Below are 11,627 nucleotides of genomic sequence, written 5' to 3' on the forward strand. Positions count from 1 at the left end.
TGATTTTATTCCACTCTGGAAAATCTTTTTGGAGATTAATTTATTAGATATCAGTCAAATCATTAATTATGGCATTGGGACAATAACAGATAAACATGTTAGTAAGTGCTGTGTCAATGAAAGTGATTAGGGATCATTATTATATTGATTCATTCTTTGACTGAATCATCAGAACAAAGAATCCAGACTGTGATGACGAACCACTGAAGTTTAACAGTGTGTCTCCCTCTGGTGGATGTTGTGGAGTATTGTGTTGTCTTTGCTCCAAAGGTTTTTGTACAGAGTTTTGGTGTTTCCTGTCACTGTGGGCTCCAGAGCACAGTAGTACACAGCAGAGTCTGACACTGCAGCAGACTTGATCTCCAGATCCACTTGTTTCTCTTTTGAGTTAATGTGAGCGGAGAAATCTGAACGAACTGGATGAATCAGTTTTCCTTCAGTGATGTAGAGCAGGAACTCTGGTTTGGATCTCTGGTATTGTCGGTACCACTGGATGTTGTTGATAGCTCCCTCATATGTACAGGTCAGGTTGATGTTTCTTCCCTCAGCAACAGCTGCTTCTCTTCTTTTTGGTTTGATGCTGTTCATAGAACCCATGGCTGCAAAATGAACGATTTTAATGTCAGTTAATCTGAACGAGACCCAGGTTCTTGACTCTTTCACATGTGATCATTAAAAGGTTCTTGACTATATCAGACCAAATATGTTGTTACATCAACAGGTTGAATGAGACTCCTGTTTGTGGTCAAACTCACCTATAAAGTGAGATAAAAAGAGAAAGAAGTAAAGCAACATGTCTTTGGAGTTGTTGAAGTCAGACAGCAGATGAACAGTGTTCTTCCACTGCAGTAGAATGAAAAAACTAAACAGTGTCTGCTGCACAGCTCTTCTCCTCAGCATCAAGCTGATTGTGCTTTGACTTCCTGCAACAAACCACTGAAGTTTAACAGTGTGTGTCTCCCTCTGGTGGATGTTGTGGAGTATTGTGTTGTCTTTGCTCCAAAGGTTTTTGTACAGAGTTTTGGTGTTTCCTGTCACTGTGGGCTGCAGAGCACAGTAGTACACAGCAGAGTCAGACACTGCAGCAGAGGAGATGTTCATGCTGATTTGCTTTTCCTCCACTTTGACCTTCAGTCCAGGAACTGGATTATTTAATACTTCTCCTGAAGCAGTGTGTGAGATGAGGAACTCTGGTGGTTTTCCTGGATATTGGTGATACCAGTAGAAATAATCAGTAGGTGACAGTTTGGGGTATTTGTAGGACAGAGTGACAGTGCTGTCTTCTAAACTGAACTGTTCATTGTTGACTGGACTCAGATCTTCACAGCTGACACCTGAAGGAAGACATAACTCTGTTAGAACTTATTGCTCCAAAGGTTTTATCAGTGAATTCTATTTTACATTTCTATGTTCACTAGTGAATTTTCTCCTACCTGTCAGTGTGATCAGAAACAAAGCTGAAAACAGATGTAAGTGCACTGACTCCATCTTGAAGATAGAAGCTGTTTCTGCTTTAATCTCCACTGTGAGAGTTTCAGTCTTTTCTGTCCTTCAGTCACAGTTTTGCTCCTCCCTTCATCTCTTCATCTCCTCCTTTCACACAGGACTGACGACTTTTCAGCTTCTCACTGGTCTTTATTGCTTTGCATAACATCGCATGGTTTTTATCACTAACTGGCTCATTATCCAGGCTGTGGAGCTTGTTCATAAATGTTGTAGTTATTTTAAAGGGAGAAGGCTCATGGTCATTTGACTCCAAAGCAGCTTTTGCATTGGTGTCACATTTGCTGAGTGATGGAAACATAAAGTTGAGAGGCTGCTTCATAAAAAGAGGTTCATGAATGACTGAATCATTTTATTGCAGACTCACTACCCGCTCTTTCCTAACCAGGGTCCCAGGGATCAGCTGGAGCCTATCCCAGCTCTCTTTGGGTGAAAGGTAGGGGAATTTAGAGTCACCAATCAACCTGACATGCATGTTTTCGGACTGTGGGAGGAAACCGGAGTACCTGGAGAAAACTGGCCAAAGCGAAAATAATGTAATTTCCAGATCTATCCAGATGGCAAATAAAGTTATACATGAGTTTTCTTAACACTGCTTGAAAAGTATTTACTTGTAAGGTCACAAACAGCTCAATAGCACACCACCATCTAGGCTTCTTAAGCAATATTCCCTACACCGGGAATGGTAGGCTAGCTCGGTGCACCGATGGTCCTCAGGCAGTCTAGGCCTGTAGCAGCATAACTAAGGGATGGTTCAGGGTTACCTGAAGGCAGCCCTAACTATACGCTTTGTTAAAAAGGAAGGTTTTAAATCTAGCCTTAAAAGTACAGAGTGTCTGCCTCCTGAACCCAGACTGGGAGCTGGTTCCACAGGAGAGGAGCTTGATGGCTATAGGCTCTGCCTCCCATTCTACTTTTGGAAACTCTGGGAACCACAGGGAGAAAGAAGGCAGTTCTAGAGATTTGTTTTATGTGTGAATTAAAGAACATGTCCTGGTCCTGGTCCAAGGTTTTTCACAGTAGTGCTGGAGGCCAGGGCTATGCCATCTAAAGTAGCTATATTGTTAGAAAAGGTATTTCTGAGGCTTTTAGGCCAAAATACAATAACTTCTGTTTTCTCTAAATTTAAAAGTAAAAAGTTACTGGTCATCCAGGCATTTACATGCTTTTGACACGCCTAAAATCTGGCTAACTGGTTTGTGTTATCAGGTTTCATAGATAGATACAGCTGAGTGTCATCTGCATAGCAGTGGTAATTAATAGAGTCCTTCCTAATAGTATTGCCTAAAGGAAGCATGTATAAGGTGAACAGAATCGGTCTGAGCACAGAACCTTGTGGAACTCCATATCTAACTTTTGTGCACATGGAAGGTTTATCAGGAATATGAACAAATTGGAATCTGTCCAATAAATAAGACTGGAACCATTTTAACGCTTTTCCTTCAATTCCAATCACATGTTCCAGTCTCTGTAATAAGATGCTGTGGTCAATAGTGTCAAGTGCAGCACTAAGGTCTAGCAAGACAAGTATAGAGATGAGTCCATTATCATGTAGTGAGTACTGGTTCGAGACCACTACGATACTCTGGCTCCATGATTCGTTGATATATACAGTATATTGTTGGTTTGTGAGGCTACAATATCTGCTCTGTAGAGCATTAGCCTCTCTAGCTGAAGAGCAGCATCTGTGATGTTCTCAGTTAGCAAAGTTACAGTGTAGTCAAAGACACAGCAGTCCCCCCATGATTCATTCAGCTGTTATTCTCTGGTCTTCAAAGAATCCAGACAGTGTGTGTCTCCCTCTGGTGGATGTTGTGGAGTATTGTGTTGTCTTTGCGCCAAAGGTTTTTGTACAGGGCTTTGGTGTTTCCTGTCACTGTGGGCTGCAGAGCACAGTAGTACACAGCAGAGTCAGACAGCTGAAGCTTCTGGATCTTCAGAGGAACTGATGTCTTGTTGATTTCAGCATTAAATCTGTCTTTCTGAAAGTCTGGAGCTTTTTCTACTGATGTGGAGAAAGATTTCATCATGTACTTTGGGAAATCGTTTTCTTCTTGTTTATACCAAAACAAAGTGGGACTTGTTCTTGTTGTCTCAAAAGTACAACCCAGTGTGGCTGTGTCTCCTTCAGCAGCAATGACATCTCCTGTTGGCTGGATCACTCTGTCTTCTCCTTTACACTCTGGGGAAGAACAGAACATGCAGAGGAAGAGATGGATCAATGAAGATGATTGATGAAAGCAGAACAATCAACAGGTTTAAAGAGTTACCTGGCAAAGAGACATATACATAGACATGTAGAATGAATCTGATTTTCAGGGATCATTGTCAGAGGGAACCATAAAAAGGGCTGATGTCAGCTCAGTGATGTGTTCAAATGTTTGAGGATAAAACATGTTGTACTTTCTATCTTACCAAAGCAAAGAGCAGCAAGAATAATCCACAGCCAATGTTCCATCTGTCCAAGCAGGTTGAAATGAACAGGAGAAAGTAGCTGATGTTCAACATTCAGTCTGAGAATTGTTCTTATTGACACAACGGTTGAACACAGGGCAGAAGTAGTGCACCGCCTACTTGATAATGTGGCCCTCTAGTGGAGGTAAACTGTTGACTTCAACAGTGTGGAAAAAAGGCTTCCAGCAGCTTGTCAGTGTGTCAGCTTGTGTTTTTGTACAGAGACTGTGGGTTTGCTGTCACTGTGGGCCTCACAGCACAGTAGTACAGAGCAGAGTCTGTCACTGCAGCAGAAGAGATCTGCAGATCCATCTGGGTTTTACCCTCACTCACTTTAAAATCCAGTCCAGAGACATCCTCATTGATTTTCGTTCCTGTTCCTGTGTGAGACAAAAGGAACTCTGGTGGTTTTCCTGGATATTGGCGATACCAGAAGAAATAATCATCACCAGTTGCTGGTCTGGAGTATTTGTAGGACAGAGTGACAGTGCTGTCTTCTAAACTGAACTTTTCATTGTTTACTGGACTCAGATCTTCACAGCCGACACCTGAAGGGAAACATAACTCTGTTATAACATGTTGGGAAAGTCTCAATCCCGAAATCACATTCAGGTAACACTGGAACTGAACTTCTTTATGCACAATCTTACAAACCTCTTAGAAACAATAGCAACAGTAGAGAAAGTACATAACAGTCCAATGGCAGCATGTTGAATAAAGATAATGTTTCTGGTTTGTGCCTTGAACTCTGTTGAATATGGAAGTTCCTCTCTTCTATAGTTCAGTTCCAGATTAGCTCCTCCCTGTATCTCTGTCTCCTCTTACATCTGTGTTTTCTCTGTTACCCTTCTGTCTGGTACCAGACTGGTAGCAGTATTTTGGATCAGTTCGAGTGGGGAAGTTTTTCTGATATATCTACTCAAAAAAGGTAGCTGTGTTGGTTCAAAGGATGGATCACCTTTTCACAGGTTGAAAACAAGATTAGATTAGATAACACTATATTGGTTATTTAGATATACATCCAGGATCTGCACAGACTCTTAGTCCACTCCAAACTGTAGTGGATCCATACTCAGTCTCACCAAAGGACAGAAGTTGGTAATGATGAGCCTCCATCAGCTGTTACAGGCACCAGTGTGTAGTCCTTAAGACTTCTTACGGTTGTGGTCTTTAGACAAACTATTACCTCTTTCTTATTAGAGCAGTCTGAGAATCTCTGTCTGTTTCATTCTGAGTCAGTATCTCACTGTGTTCAGTTTCATGTAGCTCAATAAATTGCGTAAAATTCACATTAGCTCTCTTGCTTCTTTTTTTGTAGTGAGACAGTGACTGTATTGGAAAATTGTCCATATTGATCATATTGTAGTTGGTGTGGCAGATAAGGCCTGCTGTTCCTGAGGTGATTAATTATTTTAGGGACAAGATAACTAACATTATGCGATGTTTTAGTGCAAACTCCTCTGTTTTAGTTGATGTCCCTCTGTCTTCAGCTCTCTTCAATCAGTTTGAACCAGTATCTTTGTCTGTTCTATCAGAGGTGGTACAGCACAAGAAACATTCTTATTGTTCTCTAGAGGTAATCCCAACACGTCTATTCAGGGATGTTTTTGAATCTGCCGGGTCTTGTTTCTTAGTGTTAATTCATGTATCTCTGAGTACACGGGTAATCCCAGCAGCATTTAAAAGAGCTCTGGCACAGCCTCTGCTTACAAAGACCAATCTACATCCTTCTGTGCTCTCTAATTATAGACCTGTATCCCAGTTGTCTTTTATGTCAAAGGTTTTAGAGAACATTGTTTTTACCCAACTTCAGTCTTTTTTAAGTGACAATGGCACTGAGGAATAATAATGCCTGGAACCATGTGTGGGAATATGTGGTATGATTAACTGCTTTAGGTCTCATCTCACCTATAAAAGTTTTGCTGTAAATATTGATAACTACTCATCTTCTTCAACCCACTCTCCTGTGGTGTCCCTCAAGGGTCTGTCCTTGGTCCCTTTTAGTTTTATTTGTACATGCTTCCACTGGAATCTGTCTTTAAGAAACAGGGCCTCTCTTTTCATTGCTCTGCTGATGATATTCAGATTCATTTACCTTCTAAAGCCATGAGAGATATGTCTCACCAGGCATTTTTCCACTGTCTCTCCAACCTAAGAATATGGCTGATGTTTTAAATCTCAGTGAAATTTGATAAACTGATTAATTTTTGTAGTGAAATCGAGCTTCCTCCACCTGAGGTTGCTAAGCAAGGTGAAGTCATTTCTGAAGTTTAATAATTTATTACTAGATTTGATTACTGCAATGCGTCAATCAGTTGTCCCTTTCTTGTCTCCAAATGGTTCAGAATGCAGCAGCTCGACTTCTAACAAATACATATAAATTTGAGTGCATATCCCAGCTTTTGGCTTCTCGTCTCTGACAGATGGTTCATTTTAGAATTGTTTTGAAGTTACTGGGTTTTGTTTTTAGGGCCATAAACAGTCTGGCTCCCCCCTGTCTCTCTAACCTTGTGCAGTGACACAAAACAACTTCATCTCTTAGATCATCATGTCAGTACCTTCTGGAGGTACCTAGAGCCAGATCTAAGTCCTGGGTTGACCATGCTTTTTCCATTGGAGGCCCTAGACTTTGGAATACTCTGCCTCTCAATGTTGAAGAAGCTATAGATTTGGCTTCTTTTACATCTTTGCCTAAAATGTTTTTATTTTCCTTGGCTTTTAACACATTGTAGTGTCTGATATTTTGTTTTAATCCTTTTAATTATTTGAATCTTTTTAAATTATACTTAATGACTATAAGTTATTACTTATTGTTTTACTTATACTCTGCCTATGTAAAGTATTTTGGTCAACTGGATGTTGTTTTTAAAGTGCCATATAAATAAAGTTGATTTGGTCAGTCTAAATTCAAAGGCTTCCCTGCAACACCTTCCTGATCTTAATCCTCAGCTTCTTCTGGATACCTTTGATCTCCTCCTTGTTTCCAGACCTGATCAGTCTCTTTTTCTGGTTAAGAGGGAATTTTATTTCAGGTGTGACCTAGGGCTTGTTATTTGAGAAACCTACAGGTGGCTGACATGGTCTCACACAGAAAATGATGTAATGAGATATAAAAATATGAGTAAATAGTAATAATAATGTGAGGCCATTAATGTCCTCCTAATGTGACTCTGGACTGTTTCTGTTTCAACAATATCATTTTATTTTTCAGTCAAATGGTTGTGTGAAACAGTTTTGACTTTATAGATAAAACAGCATTGGAGAAGATGGACATTGGTTTATGTCTCTCACATTAGTTGATTTAATACTAGCTGTATGATGCTCTTTAAATTTGACAGTGTGTGGTTCCCTCTGGTGGATGTTGTGGAGTATTGTGTTGTCTTTGCTCCAAAGGTTTTTGTACAGAGTTTTGGTGTTTCCTGTCACTGTGGGCTCCAGAGCACAGTAGTACACAGCAGAGTCAGACACTGCAGCAGACTTGATCTCCAGATCCACACGTTTCTCTTTTGAGTTAATGTGAGCGGAGAAATCTGAACGAACTGGTTGAATCTGTCCTTGCTCAGTGATGTAGAGCAGGAACTCTGGTCTGGATCTCTGGTATTGTCGGTACCACTGGATGCTGTAGATAGCTCCCTCATATGTACAGGTCAGGTTGATGTTCCTTCCCTCTGCAACAGCTTCTTCTTTTCTTTCTGGTTTGATGCTGTTCATAGAACCCATGGCTGCAAAGTGAGTGATTTTCATGTCAGTTAATCTGAAAGAGGTTCTAACATCAGGAAACTGAACCCAGGTTCTTGACTCTTTCACATGTGATCATTAAAAAGTTCTTGACAAAATCAGACCAAACATGTTGTTACATCAACAGGTTGAATGAGACGCCTGTTTGTGGTCAAACTCACCTATAAAGTGTGATAAAAAGAGAAAGAAGTAAAGCAACATGTCTTTGGAGTTGTTGAAGTCAGACAGCAGATGAACAGTGTTCTTCCACTGCAGTAGAATGAAACAACTAAACAGTGTCTGCTGCACAGCTCTTCTCCTCAGCATCAAGCTGATTGGGCTTTGACTTCCTGCAACAAACCACTGAAGTTTAACAGTGTGTGTCTCCCTCTGGTGGATGTTGTGGAGTATTGTGTTGTCTTTGCTCCAAAGGTTTTTGTACAGAGTTTTGGTGTTTCCTGTCAATGTGGGCTGCAGAGCACAGTAGTACACAGCAGAGTCAGACAGCTGAAGCTTCTGGATCTTCAGAGGAACTGATGTCTTGTTGATTTCAGCATTAAATCTGTCTTTCTGAAAGTCTGGAGCTTTTTATACTGATGTGGAGAAAGATTTCATCATGTACTTTGGGAAATCGTTTTCTTCTTTTTTATACCAGAACAAATAAGGGAATTGGTCACTGGTCTCAAAAGTACAACCCAGTGTGGCTGTGTCTCCTTCAGCAGCAATGACATCTCCTGTTGGCTGGATCACTCTGTCTTCTCCTTTACACTCTGGGGAAGAACAGAACATGCAGAGGAAGAGATGGATCAATGAAGATGATTGGTGAAAGCAGAACAATCAGCAGGTTTAAAGAGTTACCTGGCAAAGAGACAGATACATAGACATGTAGAATGAATCTGATTTTCAGGGATCATTGTCAGTGTGAACCATAAAAAGGGCTGATGTCAGCTCAGTGATGTGTTCAAATGTTTGAGGATAAAACATGTTGTACTTTCTATCTTACCAAAGCAAAGAGCAGCAAGAATAATCCACAGCCAATGTTCCATCTGTCCAAGCAGGTTGAAATGAACAGGAGAAACTAGCTGATGTTCAACATTCAGTCTGAGAATTGTTCTTATTGACACAACGGTTGAACACAGGGCAGAAGTAGTGCACCGCCTACTTGATAATGTGGCCCTCTAGTGGAGGTAAACCGTTGACTTCAACAGTGTGGAAAAAAGGCTTCCAGCAGCTTGTCAGTGTGTCAGCTTGTGTTTTTATACAGAGTTTTGGTGTTTCCTGTCACTGTGGGGTCCAGAGCACAGTAGTACAGAGCAGAGTCTGTCACTGCAGCAGAGGAGATCTGTAGATCCATCTAGGTTTTATTCTCATTCACTTTAAAATCCAGTCCAGAGACCTCCTCTTTTAGTTTCATCCCTGTTCCTGTGTGACACAAAACGAACTCTGGTGGTTGTCCTGGATATTGGCGATACCAGAAGAAATTATCATCATATGTAGCAGGTCTGGAGTATTTGTAGGACAGAGTGACAGTGCTGTCTTCTAAACTCAACTTTTTATTGTTGACTGGACTCAGATCTTCACAGCCGACACCTGAAGGGAAACATAACTCTGTTATAACATGTTGGGAAAGTCTCAATCCAGAAATCACATTCAGGTAACACTGGAACTGAACTTCTTTATGCACAATCTTACAAACCTCTTAGAAACAATAGTAACAGTAGAGAAAGTACATAACAGTCCAATGGCAGCATGTTGAATGAAGATAATGTTTCTGGTTTGTGCCTTGAACTCTGTTGAATATGGAAGTTCCTCTCTTCTATAGTTCAGTTCCAGATTAGCTCCTCCCTGAATCTCTGTCTCCTCTTACATCTGTGTTTTCTAAGTGTCTCTGCCTCTCACAAGTTGATGTGTATCTGTCCCATTCTTTGTTCACTCATTTACTTCATCTGGCGAATTCTCAGTTTTTATCAACATGGTTACTCTGCTGTGACAGATTGTTAATTCTGGGAGATTTCAATATTCATATCTGCTGTGAAAACACAACCTTTAATCAAGTAATTTTCTATGATTCCTTTAATTTGACACAGTTAGTTACAAATCCTTCTCATATAAAAGGTCATACGCTTGATCCTGGTGTTTGCTTCTGGTTTTCACGTGAGCGACCTGGAGGTGTTAGAAGCTGGATGTTCTGATCATAATTTTGTTCTATTGAATCCTCACTGTCAGGTTCCACTTCCCCCTCCCCCAGAGAGTCGACATTTTACTCATACTATTAGGCTACTTCCTATCTAGACGTTTGAGTCATGACAACTGGACTTTCAGTTTTTAGTTCGAAATGTTTCACCACTAATCCAAGTGGCTTCATCGGTCTAAGGAAAAGCTGGTATGGAAACTCCAATTTATCTCCCAGGTTGGTTTCACTCCACCCCTAGTCCCATAGGCTCATTAGGTGGACTATGTAAATCAGGTCAGAGTCCTTAGACCCACACTCCTGAGTTGATTTCACTTCATGGCTGGTCTGAATAGGCTTGTTAGGTGAACAAAAGGAGTGAGCTCAGGGGAGGGTCATTAGGATCTAATGGTGGATTCATGTGATCCATTTGATTCACCAACTGGCTGCAGAGTGTGTCCTCCCTAGGAAACATTACCTCACCTAATGAGACTATCGGACTAGGACTGGAGTGGAAACAACTTGGAAGAAAACTTAGAGTTTCCATACCAGCTTTTCCTTAGACTGATGAAGCCACTTGGATTAATGGTGAAACGTTTGGACCTAAAAACTAAAAGTCCAGTTGTCATGACTCGGCCTCTAGATAACTTCACCTGGACGACTGACTCTCTCAAAATACAACTATGTTAACTAGGACTATGGATGCATCACAGCTGACGGAAGCTTTCCATACAACTGTTGCTGATATTCTGGATCAGGCAGCTCCACTCAAATCATTGAGATCTAGGAAAACAAAGAGATATCCAGCCTTGGTTCAATGATCACACCCACTGTGTCAGACAGCAATGCAGGAAATCAGAGCTTAAGTGGAAGAAAGAACAAACTAGGGTCTCATATGAATATTCTGTGAATCCTTAAAACACGTCCAAATTGCTGTTAATAATGCTAAATCAAATTATTTCTCAGAAATAATTGCTAAGAATGCCCATAGGCCTAAGGTCCTTATTTAATACACTGACTCTGTTCTGAACCCTACCACAGTGGGCCACCCTATTGCAACACCCGAGTTCTGGAAAAATATTTGGAATTTTTTGTGGATAAAATTCAAGTTATTAGAGCACATGTATCATGATCAGTTGTGGTTCATTCTGAAATCCTGTCGCCCTTTAGGTCTTTTAGCCATTTTGATTCCATTTCCCTCTTTCAGCTGCAAGATGTAGTTTCTTTGCTGAAACCTACAAATTCCAGTTAAATACCGAGTCGATTTTAAGGTCTTGCTGTTCGTTTATAAAGCTCTGCACAGGCTAGTACCCCAGTATATTGCTGATCTCCTCAAACCACATTCTGTGTCTGGATCTCTTTGTTCCTGTAAACAGTTGCTGCTCTCTGTCCCACAGTCTCGTTTAAGACTAAGGGTGACGAAGCTTTTTCAGTTGCAGCTCCTACACAGTGGGATGCACTTCCAGTTGCCGTGAGATCCTCGTCCACATTGGACACTTTTAAATCTAGATTGAAGACTCAGTATTCTCCTTAGTCTTATGGAGTGTCTGAGAATAACTGTGATTAAAATTGTTATAGTTTTATACTTAATTAATTTTTATTATTTGCTTATTATGTTCATAAACTGTTACAGCACCTTTGGGAACAAACTTGTTGCTTGTAATGTGCTTTTATAAATAAAAATGTGAACTGTAACTTGGAACGTATCTCATAAATGGTCCCACAGAAACCAACAGACTGGACGCAGGTGTGCTGCGCGTGTTTATGAGAGGATCTCATCATT

The 11,627-nt window shown here is 40.7% G+C and overlaps 1 gene segment (V, D, J or C); it reads right to left on the reverse strand.

Annotated features, from left to right (window-relative positions):
- Window positions 1–228: 228 nt before the first annotated feature.
- LOC113134426 (T cell receptor alpha variable 12-3-like) overlaps window positions 229–11,627 on the reverse strand; it is a gene marked incomplete at its 3' end in the record, with an annotated part of 22,816 nt that continues 11,417 nt past the window's right edge. The window contains 1 exon segment of the V gene segment in view: window positions 229–599. Within this exon segment, the coding sequence occupies window positions 229–599 (371 nt within the window).

The sequence above is a fragment of the Mastacembelus armatus genome, chromosome 17 (assembly GCF_900324485.2).
Source record: "Mastacembelus armatus chromosome 17, fMasArm1.2, whole genome shotgun sequence".
NCBI lineage: Eukaryota > Metazoa > Chordata > Actinopteri > Synbranchiformes > Mastacembelidae > Mastacembelus > Mastacembelus armatus.